The sequence below is a fragment of the Salvelinus sp. IW2-2015 genome, linkage group LG31, assembly GCF_002910315.2.
Source record: "Salvelinus sp. IW2-2015 linkage group LG31, ASM291031v2, whole genome shotgun sequence".
In the NCBI taxonomy this organism is placed as follows: Eukaryota; Metazoa; Chordata; class Actinopteri; order Salmoniformes; family Salmonidae; genus Salvelinus; species Salvelinus sp. IW2-2015.
Genome location: NC_036870.1, coordinates 20972125 through 20996660, shown reverse-complemented (window position 1 = coordinate 20996660; position 24536 = coordinate 20972125). Strand labels below are relative to the sequence as shown.

Below are 24536 nucleotides of genomic sequence, written 5' to 3'. Positions count from 1 at the left end.
TCTTGGTTTTCCTCTATTTTGTATTACTTAAAGGTAACCCTCTTGGTTTTCCTCTATTTTGTATTACTTAAAGGTAACCCTCTTGGTTTTCCTCTATTTTGTATTACTTAAAGGTAACCCTCTTGTTTTTCCTCTATTTTGTATTACTTAAAGGTAACCCTCTTGGTTTTCCTCTATTTTGTATTACTTAAAGGTAACCCTCTTGCCAGAGCTTGGTGGCTCAGCATAAGTAGTTACAGCCCTGTGGGAGGGGCCTACTCTTGTCAGAACAAACTCCCATCCAATCACTTGAAAGCTGTTTAATTTCCATGACTACTTATTGTGGCATAAGAGGAGCAAACAATATTTTTTTATGTTTACTACTATTTTTTTACATTTACTTTTTTAAAGATACAAGACAGTATGTTTTAATGGCAAACCAAGCGAATGTAAAACTCAAGCAATGTTTACCATTTAAATAAGGCATAAAAGATTCAGTTGATGTTGATGTTTTCTTGAATGTGGATTATTATGTTTAATGTGAATATTATTTTTGTATCTTATACGTTGGTAGTCCTTTACACTCGTACCTGCATACAGGTTAAAAATGGCAGATTTGGGGCACTAATAAGCTCCTAAATTGGAATGTAGTGGCTGTTCAGTAACATGCTATACATGACGTCAGAGCTCTGGCTGTGTGCCTCCCAGCTCTATGGGTTTTGACTGACAGCCGTTCTGAACTTGAGCACCGTGCGCAACAAGAAGTTGCCCACATCCCTCCCGGTAACTGGCCAACTTTTTAAATGTTTTTGTTGTCTGAGTGAGCGAAATGCTATAAATTGAGATTACTTGTATTTTGAAAGATGAGAATTTGAGGATTATAATAAATACCGCTTTGATGTCATACAAGCAAGCTAAACACCTATGATTCCAAATGTGCACTTCACATTCCCGAATCATAAAACTCATGTTTACTACAGTACCACCATGTTTTATGTAGTTACAAGATGACATGGCATCATACCCTGGGTTGTTCTGAACAGAGTGAGCCTATGTTTTTTTATTGTGGCGAAAACTAGAGGCTCCACACGCACCGAATGCACTCATGACTCCTTTCTATGGCCCCAACATGACCATCTGTTTCTCTGAACTGCCTTGTGAAAGCATAACACTATAAGATTGTATTTTATGACTCAATTTGGCATTAGAACAAGAATAGAATAGCAATAGAACAAGCTTTCAAATCATGCCCACCCTACCCACATTGTGATTTATAATGGACTGTTTTTGGGTTGCGTAAACAACAGCAGTAATTCTGTGATGGCGGGAATGCAGGGTTGTGTTCCAAATGAAACAAGTGTGCTTGCTCTAGTTCCTCAACCACACAGCTAGGAGAGATGAAAAAATACTTTCTAGTTGAAGACTCTTCTTTGAGTCATAGAAGTGCATTGAAATTATTTAGGAACTGTGCACACTTTGGAGAGGTGTGTGGCCACTTGGAGACACCAGTTAGTCCTCTCACTCAAACTCTTGTAATTTTTTTGTTTTATGTTGCACCTTTTCCAGGAATAGTCTTGTCATGTTACTGAATATATCCAGAGTGTCAACAAATGCTGCGGAAAATACAGTAAATGTCAAATGCACATTTAATCAACAGTGTGATGTTTGGAATCAGTCTTGTGTCAGATGAACTGTTGGACTCACCTTTGGTCTAATAATTTTCACATCTCCAAACTTTTCCCTTTCAATTGCTACCATGGTTATGCATGTGCTTTTCATATTTCTTCTGTAAGAAACATTTACATTTAGCCCTAACCATATAAGCCAATAAAACAATTCTATGCCTCGGCCAGAAACTGTGTGCAGGGGCAGGCGGGCTTGCGCTAAAGACTCCATGGTTGTTATACATTCCAAACTTAGAAAACAACTGTTTCTGTTCTGGTGTCCTTGTTTCATATCTTCACTTCAAACCGGCACTTTTTTCCCCTTTCTCACTCCCTCTTTCTTTATCTCATTACTCCTACTTTCTCCCTACATTTCTGTCGCCCCCTGGCTGTTTTTATTCTGGCTGCGCAGTTCCCACCATATGCAAGCCACACACATTGCAGCTAAAGAGAGACAGACAGGTCTTGTAAAGGGGTTGGAATGTGCATTTATTTAAATGCACCTTAGAAACGAAACATTTACAGCATCATTATCACTCATTACTCTCACCAAACAGAGGCATCAGATATAAAACAAACTCAACTGTTGCGTACACACCTCACACACTTTGCCAAAGGAGGTGTGATGTGTGTGTGCAGAGCATAGCGTAATTATAACACAATCTATGGGGGGGGGGGGGAACTAAAACAATGAACTACCTGATAGTGGCACTAACATTTAGGTAAATGTTGCATAGGAGACAGTGTTGTGAGTGGGCAGCTGAATGACTAGATGTGTAGTACTGTACTTGATTAGCTTAGACAGCAGAGAATACAGGAAGCGTTTGTACACATGACAACAAGGAATAGAAACAAAGTTTTAGCACCTGACTCATCGGCAAACCTTTACTAAAACACACACGTTAGCTGGATGGTACTGTAGAATAAATTCTGCAATCACCTAACTGCATCCATGGTGTTAATACAATAAATAACAATTTTATAGTACTTGTGCTCTATAAGATATGTTGGTAAAGAGTTATGGCAGTTTGTGATGTTGGTGGGACAGAAGATTTGAAATTGAAACAGTTTGACCCACAGACCATGACTAACTATTAAACATGAGGGATAGAAGATCCACAGATCATCTTCAGAAAGTGGAGAGTTTGTCACTAAATAATTGTCAGGCACTTATTCTCTCACAGATGAGAAACGTATAAAAAAGGCAACACCAAAAAAAAAAAATGTAAAACACCATCTGAACAGTAACTCAATAATAAAATAAACACATCAGTGATGCCAGAGCAGGTGAACAAAGGTACATCATCATCATCAACAATAGAAACACGTCAAGCTCCTCTAATACAATGTTTCCCAACTCCAGTCCTCCAGTAACGTTACCCTCAACAGCACACGTTTTGTTGTAGCCCCAGATAAACTCACCATATTAAACTCATCCAGGGCTTGATGATTTGTATCAGACGAGTTTGTCCAAGGCTTCAAAGAAAATGTGTGCTGTTGGGGGTACTTAAGGGCTGGATTTGGGAAACTGCTCTACTAACAAAAACGTGGGCCTTTGTCCTAATGCTCTTACATTGCTCATCTCCTCAAAATGTATTCCTCCTGCTTTCCTACTCTCCTCATTCCCTCCCCATGCCAACACCAGACTGCTCTGGTCACAGAAGACTGGACAGGTCAAAGCTAACTAAAGCACCATTTGATACTCAGCCCATTACTCGGAATACACCCTGCCTCTCTCTATGGTTTTCTCTAGACATCTGACCAACTCTAATTCTATACATCTGACCCTTTGCCATCTCACCCCGCCACCCTCCAACAATATAATCCCTCTCACACACACACAAACACACCCTCCTTGTCTTATATTGCATTCATATAAGCCCCCACACACACACACACACACACACACACACACACACTGCACCCCTATCTTATAGCTCATCGTGTGTGGTCTCGTCGGCCTTCAGTTTGAACTCGTCCTCTGTGATCTTTCCATCTCCATTACGGTCCTGGTTAGAAAACATGTTCTCAATGATGCGATATGCGTCGAACCCAGGGGCCAGACGTCCTTTACCCTCGTTCACCTGACGCAGAATGTAGTCTGAGAACTGGACAGAGGGATGGGGGAGGGTGTGTGGAGAGAGAGGGAGGGAGAATTGTGAATTGATTAGCCAGTATGTTCTGGTTAAATCAACTTGATTGTCGACTCTCTTCCTGAACTGATCAAAATTAACTGGATGGCTGAAATACAAAACTATTTCTTTCTGTAGGCTTGTCTTCCACCATATTTGCTTTCACTTGTCTTGTGTTTACAGATCAGTGCAGATGAAGGAGAGGGACAATGAGAGGAGGCTATTTAAGACTACTGAGATGCAGCCATACGCTGTCCAGGTGTCTTCAATCAGAACAGATAAAGGATAGGAGTGAGATGCATTGAGGACCCACAGTGTCATGTGTATGTCTATTAGTGTGTAGCTGAGGGTGGGGTTTAGCTGTGATGCGTAACCTCTGAAGCCAACACCTGTAAGTCCTTATCTGCGTCCATCTCAGTGAAGAGGTCAGCTGATACGTCCTCGTTCCAGATGAACATGTAGCCATCAGGAAGTCCCGCCTCCATCTCAATCATCTCGATGTCGAAGATCAGGACAGCACTGGCCGGCACTTCACCATCTATAACACACCAATGGACATGAATGGGTTAATAACAGCACGTGGACTAGTTTGTGTGTGTCTTTTTCTGTGCCCGTGTTTGTGTGTGGGGCGTGTGTGTAACTCACCCACTCCCCTCTCTCCGTAGCCCAGGTGAGGAGGTATGACCAGGTGTCTTCTCTCTCCAACACACATCTCCTTCAGCCCCTCCTCCATCCCTGGAACCACCTGGTTGGCTCCCAGCACAATGTTATACGTCTTCCCATAGTTATACCTGGAGAGAGAGCGATTGTTAGAAGCATGTGTGTGTGGTGTGTGCGTGCGCATGTGCTTGCGTGTCCAATTGTATCTTTTTACTCACGTGGAGTCGATGAAGGATCCATCCATGAGCGAAGCGTTATAGTGGTATTTAACAAAGTCTCCTTTCTTAGCCAGCGTCTCACACACCACTGGTTTATAGTTGGTAGTGATCACCACTGTGTCTGATGGGTTGTGGAAGTCTATGATATGGATATCAAACACCAAGACAGCAGAACCTGGGATCTTAGTACCTGGTAGGGGAGAGAGGGGGCAATGATGAAATCACCTTTCTATAAATGATGGTACACTGAAAACCTCAACACACACCACACACAAATACACTATTTTATACATACCTGTGCCCTCCTCTCCGTATCCGAGGTGAGGTGGGATAATGATGCGTCTTTTCTCTCCGATGCAGACTCCGATCAGACCCTCGTCCATCCCACCAATCACATAGCCCTTACCCACGTAGGTGTCATATGTACGGTTACGGGAGTAGCTGAGAGGACAATAATCATATGTACAGAATGAAACACGTGACAAACAGCTGCCAACACAAAACATTTGCCTACATTTCTAAATCTAAGTAACTCTAAGTTGTAGATTCTAAATTCTACACCCTATTCAGTCTGAACTTAAATGTACTTGTTTTCTTGTAAGATAAAAGTGCCATTTTTATTCTACTGGTTGGATTCATTCAGTAAATCTTGAACTAATTTGTCTATCTAGTTTAGTTTAAGGTTACTGCCACCGTGAGGACAAAAGAAGAATTACATATAAAGGGAAATCAATGCCCAAAGGCAATTAGGGAGCATTTTTTTCATACACATTTATGAAGTCACACACACTCTCTTCCTCACCTGGAGTCGAAGAAGGTCCCGTCCAGTAGTGATCCGTTATAGTGGTATCTGATGAAGTCCCCAGCAACACTCTTCCTGTGGCAGGGTTGAGGTATGTCCTGGTTGATGATACTGACGCCGTCTTTAGGGTTATGGAGGTCTAGGAGGACTACATCAAAAACCAGGGAGGCCTGCTGTGGGATATCACTACCTAGAGAGGGATGGGATGAAGGAATGGATGGAAAGAAAGGGGAGGAGAGATAGGAGGGTTACACTAGGGTTATGTAAGTTCAGTAGGACCACGTCAAACACCAGGGATATTACTACCTAGAGAGAGGGGGAGGGATGGAGAGAGAGAAAGAGAGATCAAAGGAGAGACGGTTACACTGATGATGCCATCTCTGGTCCAACAGTATTAGAGAAGCCTGTACTGGGATAACACTCAGAAAGAACTCTATTACCCAGCAGCACCCACTTACCATCTCCGTTTGATCCGTATCCTAGCGAAGGGGGCATGGTGATGATGCGTTTCTTCCCCGACACACATGCCCAGAAGCCCCTGATCCATGCCAGCGATCAGCCAGCCAATCCCACATAGGTGTCATAGTACGCATACGGGTGTGGCTACAGGGAGAAGGGGAGGGAAATGGGGAGAGAATGAGAAAATACTTATTAGAAGACCACAAACACAGCAGACATTTATTTATTGGAAATCCTCCAAATGTAACCTCCTCTCTATCATCTCCTTCCTTGCAGGGCCTCTCTTCATTCCTCTCCTGTGTGTTAGATTTCTTAGTAGTGTGTAGTGTGTTAGTAGTCTATAGTGGTGTGTTAGAAGTGTGTAGTGCGTGTTAGTAGTGTGTGTTAATATTGTAGTGTGTGTTAGTAGTGTGTAGTGTGTTAGTAGGTGTGTTAGTAGCGTGACGGCGTGTTAGTAGTGTTTTGTCGTCGACAACTTAACAGTGGGGCAAAAAAGTATTTAGTCAGCCACCAATTGTGCAAGTTCTCCCACTTAAAAAGATGAGAGAGGCCTGTAATTTTCATCATAGGTACACTTCAACTATGACAGACAAAATGAGAAAAAAAATCCAGAAAATCACATTGTAGGATTTTTTATGAATTTATTTGCAAATTATGGTGGAAAATAAGTATTTTGGTCAATAACAAAAGTTTATCTCAATGTTTGTTATATACCCTTTGTTGGCAATGACAGAGGTCAACGTTTTTCTGTAAGTCTTCACAAGGTTTTTCACACACTGTTGCTGGTATTTTGGCCATTCCTCCATGCAGATCTCCTCTAGAGCAGTGATGTTTTGGGGCTGTTGCTGGGCAACACGGACTTTCAACTCCCTCCAAAGATTTTCTATGGGGTTGAGATTTGGAGACTGGCTAGGCCACTCCAGGACCTTGAAAATGCTTCTTTACGAAGCCACTCCTTCGTTGCCCGGGCGGTGTGTTTGGGATCATTGTCATGCTGAAAGACCCAGCCACGTTTCATCTTCAATGCCCTTGCTGATGGAAGGAGGTTTTCACTCAAAATCTCACGATACATGCCCCATTCATTCTTTCCTTTACACGGATCAGTCGTCCTGGTCCCTTTGCAGAAAAAACAGCCCCGAAGCATGATGTTTCACCCCCATGCTTCACAGTAGGTATGGTGTTCTTTGGATGCAACTCAGCATTCTTTGTCCTCCAAACACGACGAGTTGAGTTTTTACCAAAAGTTATATTTTGGTTTCATCTGACCATATGACATTCTCTCCAATCTCTTCTGGATCATCCAAATGCTCTCTAGCAAACTTCAGACGGGCCTGGACATGTACTGCTTAAGCAGGGGGACACGTCTGGCACTGCAGGATTTGAGTCCCTGGCGGCGTAGTGTGTTACTGATGGTAGGCTTTTGTTACTTTTGGTCCCAGCTCTCTGCAGGTCATTCACTAGGTCCCCCCGTGTGGTTTGGGATTTTTGCTCACCGTTCTTGTTGCATATTTGACCCCACGGGGTGAGATCTTGCGTGGAGCCCCAGATCGAGGGAGATTATCAGTGGGTCTTGTATGTCTTCCATTCCCTAATAATTGCTCCCACAGTTGATTTCTTCAAACCAAGCTGCTTACCTATTGCAKATTCAGTCTTCCCAGCCTGGTGCAGGTCTACAATTTTGTTTCTGGTGTCCTTTGACAGCTCTTTGGTCTTGGCCATAGTGGAGTTTGGAGTGTGACTGTTTGAGGTTGTGGACAGGTGTCTTTTATACTGATAACAAGTTCAAACAGGTGCCATTAATACAGACAACGAGTGGAGGACAGAGGAGCCTCTTAAAGAAGAAGTTACAGGTCTGTGAGAGTCAGAAATCTTGCTTGTTTGTAGGTGACCAAATACTTATTTTCCACCATAATTTGCAAATAAATTCATAAAAAATCCTACAATGTGATTTTCTGGATTTTTTTTTCTCATTTTGTCTGTCATAGTTGAAGTGTACCTATGATGAAAATTACAGGCCTCTCTCATCTTTTTAAGTGGAAGAACTTGCACAATTGGTGGCTGACTAAATACTTTTTTGCCCCACTGTATCTCGTGTCTCACCTGGAGTCGAACAGTGTTCCGTCCAGCAGTGTTCCGTTGTAATGGTAACGTACGTAGTCCGACACCTCTACCTTCCTAGAGCAGTTCTCAGGGGTGTAGTACGTCTTCATCTGAACCACATCATCAGGGTTCCACACGTCCAACAACAGAACATCAAAATGGAGGATCGCGTCTGAAGGGATTACATCACCTGGAGGAGTAAGGGAGGATGACATTAGTTACTCGTTCTTTCTCTCATTCTGTCTTTCCACTTTCTCTCTTTCTTTCTCTCAATGTTAAACTAGACAGATGAACATGGAATTATCTCTTTGAAGAAGGCAATTAATCAGAGATTATAAACCATATAGGCCACAGACATTGTTATGAGGGAGGGAAGATGAGAGGAGGGGAAGAGGAAGGGAGGAGGCGAGAAGGAGGGGTAGGGAAGTTGAGGGTGGCTGTGATTAAATCCATACTGGTGAGTTGGCAGTTGTTCTCTCTGCTGGCAGAGACTGTGGCCATGTCCGAATAACCCATACTAGTGTACTACATACTTAAACTGCATACTAGTGTACTACATACTTAAACTGCATACTCATTTAGGCGTTTGATCTAGTAGAATTCACTCTTTCTGACTCAGGTGTTTGTCAACAGCTGACAATTAGATAAATTGGTGGGCTGTGCCAAAATGAAAGAATGGCGGAAGTCAACGCAATTACGTATTAGGTAACGCATTCAGAGAACTATTTTAGACATTTCACATACTATAACACTATCTTTTTATTGTATGCTAGTATGGGTATACGGATACGGCCTGTTTCTCCCTCCAACTCCCTGACTCGCTCCTCCTTTTCTCCCTCTATAAAGTAGACACCTACATTTATCTCTCCATACATGCCACCCCATCTTCCTTTCTCTCTCTTTATCTCACTTGCTCTCTCTCTCTCTCTTTACCAGTCCCTACATTCCAAGTAAGGCCACACATTTCTGTTTTAATCTCTCCTCATGCAAAATCAACCAGTCCGCTTGGTGACCTCTTTATTCACGCAAACACACACTAATACACACACATACACACACTAATACACACACATACACACATACTAATAGCACAAACACACTCCTAATGCTGTGCATGTAACTGTGGGTAATGCCGGCGAAGCCACCGGTCTGGGCTGTGTTGTCTGTCTCACTGTGAATGAAGGGCACTCCTACAACACTAAAGCAGAGTTCACCTCTATGTGTCAGTTCAAGAGGGTGAGCAGATTAATCTGTCTACAATAAGGGTTTGTTCATGTCAAATGTGGTGACCTCACCTGGTTTAATTGATGTCTCTAGAGACAATACCTCTCTCATCGTCACTCAATGCCTAGATTTACCTCCACTGTATTCACATCCTACCATACCGTTGTCTGTACATTATACATTGAATCTAATCTACCGCGCCCAGAAACCTGCTCCTCTTACTCTTTGTCCCGAACGTACTAGACAACCAGTTCTTATAGGCCTTAGCTGTACCCTTATCCTACTCCTCCTCTGTTCCTCTGGTGATGTAGAGGTTAACCCAGGCCTTGCAGTGCCTAGCTCCACTCCCATCCCCAGGCGCTCTCTTTTGATGACTTCTGTAACTGTAAAAGCCTTGGTTTCATGCATGTTAAAATTAGAAGCCTCCTCCCTAAATTTGTTTTATTCACTGCTTTAGCACACTCTGCCAACCCAGATGTCCTAACCGTGTCTGAATCCTGGCTTAGGAAGGCCACCAAAAACCCAGACATTTCCATCCCTAACTATAACATTTTCCGACAAGATAGATCTGCCAAAGGGGGCGGAGTTGCAATCTACTGTTGAGATAGCCTGCAGAGTTCTGTCTTACTATCCAGGTCTGTGCCCAAACAATTTGAGCTTCTACTTTTAAAAATACACCTTTCCAGAAACAAGTCTCTCACCGTTGCCGCTTGATATAGACCACCCTCTGCCCCCAGCTGTGCCCTGGACACCATATGTGAATTGATTGCCCCCCATCTATCTTCAGAGCTCGTGCTGTTAGGTGACCTAAACTGGGACATGCTTAACACCGCGGCCATTCTACAATCTAAGCTTGATGCCCTCAATCTCACACAAATTATCAATGAACCTACCAGGTACAACCCCAAATCCGTAAACATAGGTACCCTCATAGATATCATCTATGAGGGTACCTCTGCCCTCCAAATAACCTGCCCTCCAACCTGCCCTCCAAATACACCTCTGCTGTCTTCAACCAGGATCTCAGCAATCACTGCCTCATTGCTTGCGTTCGTAATGGGTCTGCGGTCAAACGACCACCCCTCATCACTGTCAAATGCTCCCTAAAACAATTTAGGGAGCGTTTGATTAGGCCTTCCTAATCGACCTGGCCCGGGTATCCTGGAAGTATATAGACCTCATTCCGTCAGTAGAAGATGCCTGGTTATTCTTTAAAAGTGCTTTCCTCACAATCTTAAATAAGCATGCCCCATTCAAAAAATTTAGAACCAGGAACAGATATAGCCCGTGGTTCACTCCAGACCTGACTGCCCATGACCAGCACAAAAACATACTGTGGCGTACAGAATTAGCATCAAATAGCCCCTGCGATATGCACCTTTCAGGGAAGTTAGGAACCAATATACAAAGGCAGTCAGGAAAGCAAAGGCTAGCTTTTTCAAACAGAAATTTGCATCCTGCAGCACAAACTCCAAAAAGTTCTGCGACACTGTAAAATCCATGGAGAATAAGAGCACCTCCTCCCAGCTGCCCACTGCACTGAGGCTAGGAAACACTGTCACCACCGATAAATCCACAATAATTGAGAATTTCAATAAGCATTTTTCTACGGCTGGCCATGCTTTCCACCTAGCCACCCCTACCCTGGTCAGCACCCCCCACAACAACTTGCCCAAGCCTCCCCCATTTCTCCTTCACCCAAATCCAGATAGCTGATGTTCTGAAAGAGCTGCAAAATCTGGACCCCTACAAATGATCACGGCTAGACAATCTGGACCCTCTCTTTCTAAAATTATCAGCCGAAATTGTTACAACCCCTATTACTAGCCTGTTCAACCTCTCTTTCGCATTGTCTGAGATCCCCAAAGATCGGAAAGCTGCCGCGGTCATCCCCCTCTTCAAAGGGGGAGACACTCTAGACCCAAACTGCTACAGACCTATATCTACCTTACCCTGCCTTTCTAAGGTCTTCGAAAGCCAAGTTAACAAGCAGATCACCGACCATTTCGAATCCCACCGTACCTTCTCCGCTATGAAATCTGGTTTCCGAGCTGGTCATGGGTGCACCTCAGCCACGCTCAAGGTCCTGAACGATATCATAACCGCCATCGATAAGAGACAATACTGTGCAGCTTTATTCATCAACCTGGCCAAGGCTGTTATTCACCACATTTTTATCGGCAGACTCAACAGCCTTGGTTTCTCAAATGACTGCCTCGCCTGGTTCACCAACTACTTCTCAGACAGAGTTCAGTGTGTGAAATCGGAGGGCCTGTTGTCCGGACCTCTGGCAGTCTCTATGGGGGGTGCCACATGGTTCAATTCTCGGGCCGACTCTTTTCTCTGTATACATCAATGATGTCGCTCTTGCTGCTGGTGATTCTCTGATCCACCTCTATGCAGACGACACCATTCTGTATACTTCTGGCCCTTATTTGGACACTGTGTTAACTAACCTCCAGACGAGCTTCAATGCCATACAACTCTCTTTCCGTGGCCTACAACTGCTCTTAAATGCAAGTAAAACTAAATGCATGCTCTTCAACCAATCGCTGCCCGCACCTGCTCGCCCATCCAGCATCACTACTCTGGACGGTTCTGACTTAGAATATGTGGACAACTACAAATACCTAGGTGTCTGGTTAGACTGTAAACTCTCCTTCCAGACTCACATTAACCTCTTTGGGCTAGGGGGCAGTATTTTGACGTCTGGATGACAAGCATGCCCAAAGTAAACTGCCTGTTACTTAGGACCAGAAGCTAGGATATGCATATAATTGGTAGATTTGGATAGAAAACACTCCGTTTCTAAAACTGTTAAAATAATGTCTGTGAGTTTAACAGAACTTATATGGCAGGCGAAACCCCGAGGACAAACCATCCAGAAAAAAAGAATTCAGCCCACCATTGATTCCTATGGCTGTCATTTTTAATATGAAGGGAAAACCTCCCAGATTGCAGTTCCTAGGGCTTCCACTAGATGTCAACAGTCTTTAGAAAGAGTTTCAGGCTTGTTTTTGGAAAAATTTGCTCGAATTTGTTGTTTGTAATTTGTAGTGGCTCCCATTTTGGCTGTAGTGTTTGTTACGCGTTCTGGTGAATGCGCGTACTTTGTGGTTTATCTCCGGTAATGACAATAACGATTCTCCGTCTTAAATTTGATTGTTTATTTACGTATTAGGGTACCTGAGGTTTGATTTTATACGTTGTTTGACTTGTTTGGAGAAGTTTATTGATAACGTTTGGGATTCATTTTGTATGCATTTTGAAGGAGGGAAACCGGTGGATTATTGAATGAAGCGCGCCAGCTAAACTGAGGTTTTGGGGATATAATGAAGGACTTTATCGAACAAAACAACCATTTGTGATGTAGCTGGGACCTTTTGGAGTGCCAACAGAAGAAGATCTTCAAAGGTAAGTGATTTATTTTAGCGCTATTTCTGGCTTTCGTGGCGCATCTGCCTGGTTGGAAAATGTTTTTAATGCTTTTGTGTGCTGGGCGCTGTCCTCAGATAATCGCATGGTGTGCTTTTGCCGTAAAAGCCTTTTTGAAATCTGACACAGCGGCTGGATTAACAAGAAGTTAAGCTTTTAACTGATGTATGACACTTGTATTTTCATGAATGTTAAATATGACTATTTCTGTCATTTGAATTTCGCGCTCTGCAATTTCACCGGAAGTTGTCGAGATGGGACGCTGGCGTCCCACTTATCCGCAAGAAGTTTTAAGCATCTCCAATCCAAAATTAAATCTAGAATCGGCTTCCTATTTCGCAACAAAGCATTCTTCACTCATACTGCCAAACATACCCTCGTAAAACTGACTATCCTGCCGATCCTTGACTTCGGCTATGTCATTTACAAAATAGCCTCCAACACTCTACTCAGCAAATTGGATGCAGTCTATCACAGTGCCATCCGTTCTGTCACCAAAGCCCCATATACTACCCACCACTGCGACCTGTATGCTCTCGTTGGCTGGCCCTCGCTTCATATTCGTCGCCAAACCCACTGGCTCCAGGTCATCTATAAGTCTTTGCTAGGTAAAGCCCCGCCTTATCTCAGCTCAATGTTTGTTTATTCCATGTGTTGCACTGCTTTGCTTTATCTTGGCCAGGTCGCAGTTGTAAATGAGAACTTGTTCAACTAGCCTACCTGGTTAAATAAAGGTGAAAAATATATATAATTAAATCTCAGGCCACCATGCAGCGTACAGTAACATTAACAAGCAGCACTTCCTGGTCTGTGATGTCACTTTGACCCAATTCAACATGGACCACCCACTTCCTGTCAAGCTTGCATTAATGCTTGGTGTTTATGAATACCTCCGAACAGTAAACACCAGCTTCTACACACACACACACACACACACACACAAACCTAAAAACACAGATCCAACCACCCACACACACTGCTACCTGTGCAGCTGCACTATTAATCAAATAGACAAGAGACAACAATGTCTATAACCATGTTATAAGCTATATTATCAACTAAGTTATTTGCTATGTTTTATGTTACATGCAAAACACACAGGTTACAGGTAGAACAGGTAAGTATAAATATAGTTATTGATTGGTTATAGGGGAGGAGTTGAGATGTCTTTGCTCCCAAACCTCAATTATATGCTAAAACTCCATTATATGATGTATATTAATGTTAAAATCTATATTATGAACTTACCGTATCCTTCCTTCCCGTAGGCCAGTTGTGGGGGAATCTTGACCAGTCGTCTCTCGTTGACACACATCCCTACCAGAGCTCTGTCCATCCCTTCAATCAGCTGCTTCTTACCCACATACACATTGTAGGTGCTACTGCGGTCATAGCTGCAACACACACACGTTATGGGAGCTGCCAACATCTCAAACAAAAAGACAGAAAGAAAGACAAGAAACAAGGGAAAAATGTCCATTCGTTCATGTATTCAATCACTCACTTACTTCACTGATTCACTCACTCAGTCATTCGGTCATGTATCTCTCTGTCCAGACAATAGTACTTGGTTGGCTGTGGTGAGACTGTGGTTAACATGTCGTATCACTAGGCCTAGCCTACTACACTGGCCAACTGTATCTCAATTCTGCCACGCACATTACTTGTTGGGCCTACTGGTCTCTTTCTGCCCAAGGGTTTACATTAATGAATGAATTAATATTTGTAGTATTTTTTTAATTTTACATGATCACTCTGCTGGCCATACGTGACATACACTCACACACCAGTAGACTATATGCTACCTGTGTGTGCATGCTCTAGAGTAGGCCAGGAAGGCCTACATGTGTACGTCCTTGCAGTTGGTTAACGAACCATATATTATCACCCGGTGTATTTAGTAGCAGAATATAGTTGTTTTCTCTGGAGTGAAAATATAGTTTCACTAATTATTTAGCTCAGACTTGGAGACTGCATGAAGAGTCTCCCTCTCTCTCAGTGAATGGGGGCTCTCGTTCTCTCTGCCTGCGTGGCTGTTTGGTCCGACCCGCTAATGAAACGCACGCTTGAGTTTATTGACGTGCACGCTACTCTGCAACGTGAACTGCGTGCAGGAACTGCAGGAGTGGAGAAGAGTGGAAAATAAAAACTTTTTTACCTGGAGTCAAATTTCTTTCCATCGGGGAACATGCCGTTATAATGGTAACGAACATAATCCCCTACTTTCACAGCGCGCACGCACTGCTCCGGCACGAACGTTTTCTCAATCACGATGTCATCTAACGGTACCGGAGGGGCGTCACAGGCGGCAAACGCCACCAGAACCGCCAGATATATCATCCCGTGCACGCACTGGTTCATCTTTACACGCCTCTCCTTTACCGACAAAAAGTAGGGTGGATAACCGTGACTTGTAACGGTTGTTATCGCTCTCTTTCTCTTTCTCTTTTCCCCCGATTGTTCCGATTCCTCTGGTCTTCTGCTTCCAGTTCTTGTCTTCTTCCCTTGATCCCTGTCCGGGATTGAATTGAATGGGAGGATTTGGGTACCACGTATGACGCAGGCGCAGTAGCGCACAGCAGATATGTAGACGTGGAAACGCCAAACGGAGGGCCTATAGTCACAGCTAGAGACCAAATAAACTACATCCCCAACGCAAGACCAACAAACACAAACTACTACTGTAGAATAGGCCTCGTTTACATTCATTCACACATGTACAGTCTATAAGGCTATTACGCAAGGCTTGGCTATGGAGTGGAGGTGGAACAGTGTCTGAGTTTTTCAGGGGGTGTTTCTGTGTGACCCTCTCTCTCTCTGGAATGTCTCGACGTGGCAGGGGAGGGGGAAGTCTGTAGGCTACAGAGACAACCCTAATTAGTGGGTGATAGGCCTATACAAGAATATACACGTTTTATATAACATAACCAACACGTTTATAAAACATACATAGCCGAACATAAATATAAAAATAGACAGGTAGATATAGATAGGTATAGGCAGCAGACTCTCTCCAAAGTCTACTACTGAACAAGCCGTTTCACTAGGCTACTTCTCATTGTCGCTGCGTCAGATTAACCACATTACATTGTGTGGCCATTTGGCATCTAGTCTAGAGGGCCACAAATGGAAATCACTCCTTAACTTGATCTGTGACTTTTGCAATCGTTTACATGTAGTTTGATGTAAAATAGTGCAGTGTAAACTAGTGCAGTGGTCTGATTTTCCCAACCCATGTTACTCCCAGATCTCTCTAGAACAGCACTGATTTAGGGGGAGGTGCATGGAGCCCCGGTGGTTCGCCACCCCTCACCCCGTCACCCTGCCCAGAGCAGCCAGGGGAGGGAGAGTTGTATCCGGATACGTGGTGGGGGTAGAGGCGGTCCCTGTCCCACCCTCGCACGGCACAGAGAGCAGAATAGAGTAGAGACGTAGCCCAGCCGTCCCACCTCTACACAAAAACTAAAGATGGCAACCTCCAGCACTCCGCTAATCTCTCTGCTTCTATTCGCGGTTTCCGTTACAATAGTCTTCTGTCAATACGAGAAATACAGCTTCAGGAGTTTTCCGCGTCATGAACTAATGCCGCTAGACTCTGCGTATAAATACGCGCTGGACCAGTACACTGGAGAGAAATGGCAGGAGACAGTTGACTATCTCGAGGTCTCTCTTCGGTTGTACCGGCTGCTCAGGGACAGCGAGGCCTTCTGCAACCTCAACTGCAGCTCCGTGCGGCTGGACAACGAGGAGAAGTTTACCGACTTCCCGGAGCTGCGTGTGTTCGGTAACGTTATGAAGAGGGCGCAGTGTCTCAAGCGGTGCAAACAGGGGCTGCCCGCCTTCAGACAGACCATGCCCAGCCGGGACACCGTGGAGGAGTTCGAGAAACGGGAACCATATAAATACCTGCAGTTCGCCTACTTCAAAGTGAGTGAAATCACTTTGAGAGAGAATGAAATCAGTGCGGCTCTCTGCAGTATATATTTTGTATTTAATTTGTATTTTCTATGGAGCAGGAGAGGGTTAATTTAAATCTGTGGACGAGCTGCCTGTTTCTCAAAACTAATATAACTGAATGCATTTGGTATTTAAAGAAGTACTTTCTAAGTTGTATTTTATATCAAACAAATTGTGTGTGTTCAATAACTTTTAGAACTGTGTAGTTTACAAGCACTCTGCACTCTGTTATGCTACTGTACTCTATTGAGTAATGTGTTCTCTCGCGAGGATGTGATGTCATTATACGTGCCACGACATGCACGGGGAAGGGGGAGGGTAAACTAAGGAAGAGGGTCCTGCCTGTGCTTTTGTTCACTTTATATGAGTAGCCTGTGTGTGTGTGTATGTACAGTGGGGAGAACAAGTATTTGAGACACTGCCGATTTTGCAGGTTTTCCTACTTACAAAGCATGTAGAGGTCTGTAATTTTTATCATAGGTACACTTCAACGTGAGGACGGAATCTAAAAACAAAAATTCAGAAAATACATTGTTAATTTTTAGTACATTAACTTTTGCATTTTATTGATGACATAAGTATTTGATCACCTACAAATAAGAATTTCCGGCCTCACAGACCTGTTAGTTTTTTTAAGAAGCCTCCTGTTTCTCCCTCATACGCATGCTATTCACGTATGTTTGAACTCGTTACCTGTATAAAAACACCTGTCCACACACTCAATCAAACAGACTCAACCTCTCCACAATGGCCAAGACCAGGGAGCTGTGTAAGGACATAAGGGGTAAATTGTAGACCTGCACAAGGCTGGGTGGGCTACAGGACAATAGGCAAGCATTGGTGAGAAGGCAACAACTGTTGCGCGATTATTAGAAAATGGAGAAGTTCAAGATGACGGTCATACCCTCGGTCTGGGGCTCCATGCAAGATTCACCCGTGGGGCATTAATGATCAAGGAATGTGAGGGATAGCCCAGATACACACGGCTGACCTGGTCAATGACCTGAAGAGAGCTGGGACCAGTCTCAAAGAAACATTAGTACACATACGCCGTCATGGATTAAATCCGGCAGGACAGCAAGGTCCCCTGCTCAAGCAGCGCATGTCCAGGCCGTCTGAAGTTTGCCAATGACCGTCTGGATGATCAGAGGAGGAATGGGAGAGGTCATGTGGTCTGATGAGACAAAATAGCTTTTTGGTCTAAACTCACTGCCGTGTTTGGAGGAAGAAGGATGAGTAAACAAGAACACCATCCAACCGTGAGAATGGAGGTGGAAATATTATTTTGGGATGCTTTTTCTGCAAAGGGGAGGACGACTGCACGTATTGAGGGGAGGATGGATGGGGCATGTATGAGATCTTGGCCAACAACCTCCTTCCTTCAGTAAGAGCATTGAAGATGGGTCGTGGCTGGTCTTCCAGCATGACAACGACCCGAAACACACAGCCAGGGCAACTAAGGAGTGGCTCGTAAGAAGCATCTCAAGGTCCTGGAGTGGCTAGCCAGTCCAGGACCTTGAGATGCTTCTTACGGAGTGAAGGGAGCTGAAAGTCCGTATTGCCCAGCGACAGCCCCGAAACCTGAAGGATCTGGAGAAGGTCTGTATGGAGGAGTGGGCCAAAATCCCTGCTGCAGTGTGTGCAAACCTGGTCAAGAACAGGAAACGTATGATCTTGTAATTGAACAAAGGTTTCTGTACCAATATTAAGTTCTGCTTTTCTGATGTATCAAATACTTATGTCATGCAATAAAATGCAATTAATTACTTAAAAACATACAATGTGATTTTCTGGGTTTTTGTTTTAGATTCCGTCCTTCCATTTGAAGTGTCCTAATGATAAATTACAGACCTCTACATGCTTTGTAAGTAGGAAAACCTGCAAAATCGGCAGTGTATCAAATACTTGTTCTCCCCACTGTATATGCCTGCCTCTGTTTTGTGTGTGAACCTGTCTGCCTCAGTTTGTGTGTGTGTGTGCGTATAACTGTCTCCTCTCTCCCCAAGTCTGATAACCTGGCCAAGGCAGTGTCTGCTGCCCACACCTTCCTCCTGAAGCACCCTGATGATGAGATGATGCAGAGGAACATGGCCTACTACAGGACTCTACCTGGAGCTGAGGAACACCTCACAGACCTGGAGACCAAGTCCTACGAGGTACACACACACGCATACACATGGATGCACACACACATGCAAACACGCACGTATACTTCTCTCCATGGCTGGGGTTAGAGGACCAGACTGAAGTCACAGGGGGATGTAACGGCTATCAGAGCTCTAAGACTAAACATGGACCGTAGCCACTTTCTCTTTAGGACAATTGTCGGAGGTCTCAGTTGGGCTGGTTTAGGGAGCTATGTAGTGTTGCACAGACGCAGGTTGTGCTCTGGTGAATAAAATCTGGTCATTTTATTTATTTATTTAACCTTTATTTAACTAGGAAAGTCATGTAGAACAAATTCTTATTTACAATGACGGCCTACCCCGGCCAAACCCGGACGATGCTGGGCCAATTGTGCGCCGCCCTATGGGAATCCCAATCACGGCCGATTGTGATACAGCCTGGACTCGAACCAGGGTCTGTAGCACTGAGAAGCAGTGCCTTAGACCGCTGCACCACTCAGGAGCCCTGGGCTAATCTGAGCCCTGAGCCCTGGTCTAATCTAGTTCAATAGTTCAAATGAACTTGTGGTAATGTTGTGTATCTGTATCAATGTGTGTGTGTTGTTGTTGCAGATGTTGTTTGTGCGAGCGGTGCGGGCGTATAACGGTGATAACTACCGTACCTCAGTGTCAGACATGGAGCTGGCTCTAAGGGATTTCTTCAAGGTCTATGACGAATGTCTGGCTGCTTCAGAAGGAGCCAGGGAGGTCAAAGACTTCAAAGACTTCTACCCCTCCATTGCTGGTCAGTCTATCTTTCTTTCTACCTCTCCATCTCAGGCCAGCCTATCCCTCCATGTCTTTCACCAGTCCAACACGGATATATTTACCTGTCCAAAGGTTGATTTAGACAAATGGATTTATGATTTCTCTTGATCATCTTGAACAGGTCACTCATGATGATAACCCCCCCCCCCTCCACCTCTTCTATCTCTCTCCCACCCCCCCCCCCCTACCCCCCCCGAACACAGCCCCTTGGTTTTGGATTGGACGGTGAGGTGTGAGGCCGAGCTGACTCCTGTGGTTGGAGGATTCATCGTAGAGAAGTTTGTAGCAACCATGTACCACTACCTACAGTTCGCCTATTACAAACGTGAGTGTCATATTACTGTATTATTACAAATACAACTGTTATAACTGTTATTACTACACATGCATGTGTTATAGCAGTCTTATGACACAAGTGAGTATGTTACTACATTATTATTACAAACATGTACATTTAGGACTTCTGTGTTCTGTGTGGTTATACACGCACACACACACACACACACACACACACACACACACACACACACACACACACACACACACACACACACACACACACACACTGACTCTGTCATTGCCCCCCAAGTGAATGACCTGAAGAACGCGGTTCCGTGTGTGACCAGCTACATGTTGTTTGACCCCAGTGATGAGGTGATGAAGAACAACGTGGTGTATTACCAGTACCACAGAGACAAATACGGACTCAGCGATGAAGATTTCCTACCTAGATCGGTAAGATACACACACATATTATACAGACATCTCCGTATGCAGGTTATTTGGCCCCTGTCATCGATTTTTGTTTTAACCGGTTCACTGAATGCTGAGGTCTTCATTTGGGTTTGTTTATCGATGTTGATTTGACTTGTGTGTGTTTTGTGTGTGTGTTTTAGGAGGCAGTACGGTACTTGAACCAGACCACCATGCAGCTAGAGATGCTTGAGTTCTCCAGACAACACCTAGCGAGCGATGACGAGGTACGTGTGTGAGAGAGAGAGAGAGAGAGTCTCCATTTGTGTCTCTAATGTCACAATTGTTGAGTCAGACAGTATATGTGTCCAGAAGTGGGTCTTGGTTTTTAGTAGGGCTCTCTATGTAATCTTTCTGTAAACTAGCGATAAACTACAGATTCCTCTCAGATCACATGACCTGTGTCCAAGCAGTACAATGTGACTAGTGTTTACCAGACTGCTGTATCTGACCTCACCACAGGGTGGCGCTGATCACTCACACACTGCTCACTCACAACAATAAAGGCATGTCTAATAATAACCCATAGATGTTGTGCCAGAGTTGTTAACTTGGGGGCAGCATGACTCGCCTATAGATAAGTGGCCAATCCTCCTCCTGGAGAGCCACCCTACTGCAGGATTTTTCGCCAGCCCAACTCTAACACATGTAGATAAGGCAACCAGCTGTTCATCAGGACCTTGATTAGCCGAATAAGGTGTGTTAGAGCAGTTCTGGAACTGAAGCCTGTACACCCAGTAGTTCCCCAGGACTGGAACTGGAGACCCAATTGGAGGCTCTGTCTGATCAGAGTGTAGTTAGTCCTTATTTACACTGCATATCCATCAGGAAACCATAGAGAATGGAGAATCTTCAGGTTCAATACTAACTCTGTGATGTGTGTGTGTGTGTACAGGGGGAAGTGATGGAGTTTCTAGATGAGTTCCTGGATGCTTAGGATCAGTAGCACACGCTGGACGCACTGAAAATAAAGAAGGAAAGAAAGATATAGAGAAAGAAAGAAAAGGCTGAACTAAATGACAGAAACGAGCGACGGCAGGTTTTCCCAGAATGCCGCCGGGCCTTGGTTCCTCCCACTGGGTCGTATTTATTCTGAGGTTCCGGAGGTTCTGATTGGCTCAAATTGGTTAGATTTTTTTTATGTGCGTATATGACCTTTTAAATCATGTTTTTTTAATAGTTCTGGATCATGTGCACTAACATGTACAGTGCAGAGGTACGGACAGTGAGTGATATTGTGGTATTAAATTGGTGATGATAATGATATGTGGCCATTCTCTGTTATGTATGTTCACTCCCCTCTGTCTATTGTCCATGTTTTAAATCAAACTGTTCACTGTCTTACAAGGAAAGATATAAAGATATTCACATGGTTCGTTAATAATAAAACCACATGGTAAAACCAAGCCCTCTTTAGTGATCGTTGCTTTCTGGTTAGTATGATGTTATGGGATCGGTGTCCCTATACTGGGACCGTTGAGCTAACGTGCGCTAATGTGATTAGCATGACTGTTGTAAGTAACAGCAAACTTTCCAGGACATAGATATGTCTTATATGGGCAGAAAGCTTACATTCTTGTTAATCTAACTGCACTGTCCAATTTACAGTAGCTATTACAGTGAAATAATACCATGCTATTGTTTGAGGAGAAAGCACAACAACAAAAAACTTATCACGGCAACTGGTTTGATACATTCACCTCTGAAGGTAATTAATGTACTTATAGTCAGGAATCTTGCTCTGATTTGTCATCCTGAGGGTCCCAGAGATAAAGATGTATTATAGTTTTGTTTTATAAAATAAATGTTTATGTTCAAATGTAGGAACTGGGTTCTACAGTTTGAACCACTGCTGTCTCTGGCTCCACACCCACCCCGCCCGGCCATCTAGATGTGTGAATGTTCATGTATAAGCTAATGATCCATCATGTATGACATTCCTGGGAGTGTGTAAACTTATATTTTGTATCACCATATCATTTTGTATGTTTTCTATAGTTATATACTTGAAAATGTATCAATTGACCAATTTGGCACATTTGGGCAGACTGATACAAAATATTGTCCAGTATTGCCATGCTTCACTGGATTCATCTGAAACTTTGCACACACACTGCTCTAAAATCTAAATTGCGCCTAAATTGCAATATTATATGATGGCCTTTCTCTTGCATTTCAAAGATAAAACAAAATAGAAACACATGTTTTTTTGTTTGTATTATCTTTAACCAGATCTAATGTGTTATATTCTCCTACATTCATTTCAGGTCCTGAGCTACAGGCAGTTAGATTTGGGCATGTCATTTTAAGTGGAAAATTTCAAAAAAAGGGTCTGATCCACAGAGAATAGAGTAGAATAGAAATCTTGACTACACAAACACACAAATGTAATCTGTTACAGTTACTATTTACCTGTCCAAAATTGTAATCAGTAATGACATTTTTGGATTATCCAAACTCAGTAACATAATCGGATTATTTTACGTTACTTTTGGATTACTTTCCCATTAAGAGGCATTAGAAGAAGACAAAAATAATCTATCAAACACATTTGGTGTGTCATAATAGTGGTCTCTGACTTGTGGTGAGACTCGCTCAAGTGAAACACTTAAAACTTGCTACCTTTTCAATGCGGAATTGAATGTCATTGAAAAAACAGAAAGGTATATCTGAATGTATAAGTAATCATTCCGTTTTAATCTGATTACAAAAAAACATCTGATAACGTAACTGATTAGAGTTCAAGTTTTGTAATCAGTTACTCCACAACCCTGCACACACAGACACATACACACACAGACACACACCTGAAGGATTTGAGGAATGTGCAGTCCAGTTGGTTTAGAATTGTGAATTTAATTTTAAGGCAACAGTCAATCTGAAACCTCTCCATTGCTAATAAATTGACCTATTGTATGAATTATCTTCCAAATCAGTTAATAAACAAGGAAGTTATTTTCATTCCCTCAATTTGAGGGAGTGTGTGTGTCAGGATATGAAAGCATAGGTGTTGATACCTTCATGAAGTTCACCTGAGCTGACTGGGATGATAAGATATTTTGCTATACAAGGAAGCACTAAATCATCTCTGTCAGACGTGTCTGGCTGTTTCAAAAGGAGCCAGAGAAGTCAACAACTTCTACCTCTCTATCGCTGGTGAGTCTATCTTTCTTTCTACCTCTCCATCTCAGGCCATCCTATCCTTCCATGTTTTTTTACCAGTCCAACACAGGTGAACTTTCCTTTCCAAAGGTTGATTTAGACCAGTGATTTTTAGTTTGAGACGTTTTAGAGTACTAGTGGGAGTCGACTCCAAAATAATAGATTCCTCGACTCCTTGCCAGTAGACTCCCGGTGTCGACTCACATTTCTGGGTGTCAAGCTTCAACCTATCGACTCCTAAGATTCAGTATTTTTGCAACGGAGGAAACTATTTGCCATAGTCTACTTCGAGAACACAAACTCTCGCATATTACACAGCAAAGACAGAGCGAGCTAGCAGGGGAGAGAGATGGGAGGGGCACAGCCATGCATAGGCAATAGCCTCAAGGCAGACAGTCAGAACCGTGCATCGGTAATCAAAAGATATAGGCTATCGCAATGCTGTATTTCTTGGCTTGCAATGTCTCGTGCAAGTTCACTAAAGTAGGGGCTATCAATGAGTAGGCTGAGCTATTCTACACGCAACAGACCGCACACTCGTGTTTTTCATTGCAAAGAAAAAGAGGAGCTGGCGAGGTTGCAAAGAGGAGCAGGTGAGCCAGCGAGGGAGAGAGAGGATCGGGGCAGGCAATCAGTATTTATATAAAAACAATCTGATATATCACATGCCTTACTTTTATTTTCCTGCATAAGTAAAAGCAGGAAATGCATCACCTATGCCTCTACTGCCATTCATTCCAATCAGCCTTGTGCCCAGCCCTCAGCCCTCAACCCAACACCCAGCCCTCAACCCAACGCCCAGCCTTGTGCCCAGCCCTCAGTGTGTGTGTGTGTGTGGTGTGTATTTGTGGTTGACTCTACGTAAGTATGAGTGTCTCTCACATCAATGGTCTCTCTGTGAGCTACGATCTACAACCTAGCCTCCTCACAATCAGAATTTAACAGTGACCTGGTCTGGACTATGAACTCTGACCTCTAGCTGGCTCTCTGATGTCTGTACACCCACCGCTTCGACGTCTGCAAATTTTCTTTTGAAAAGTTAGAGAAAGAGGCAGGAG

General features: G+C 43.6%; 2 protein-coding genes across 2 annotated transcripts; one reads left to right on the top strand and one right to left on the bottom strand.

Moving 5' to 3' along the window:
• Positions 1–2108: 2108 nt before the first annotated feature.
• Positions 2109–15447, bottom strand: fkbp9 (FKBP prolyl isomerase 9). The gene is given in 12 exon segments (XM_023976165.2): positions 2109–3751; positions 4150–4313; positions 4421–4566; positions 4654–4843; positions 4949–5094; positions 5456–5645; positions 5914–5965; positions 5967–6033; positions 6035–6058; positions 8015–8204; positions 13922–14067; positions 14832–15447. Coding segments are annotated over 12 exon segments (2043 nt in total). The 5' UTR covers positions 15383–15447; the 3' UTR covers positions 2109–3574.
• Positions 15448–15646: 199 nt separating this feature from the next.
• On the top strand, positions 15647–21262 carry crtap (cartilage associated protein). Its single transcript, XM_023975751.2, is given in 7 exon segments — positions 15647–16600; positions 18637–18786; positions 19369–19544; positions 19767–19888; positions 20153–20298; positions 20460–20543; positions 21212–21262. Coding segments are annotated over 7 exon segments (1188 nt in total). The 5' UTR covers positions 15647–16141.
• Positions 21263–24536: the final 3274 nt, after the last annotated feature.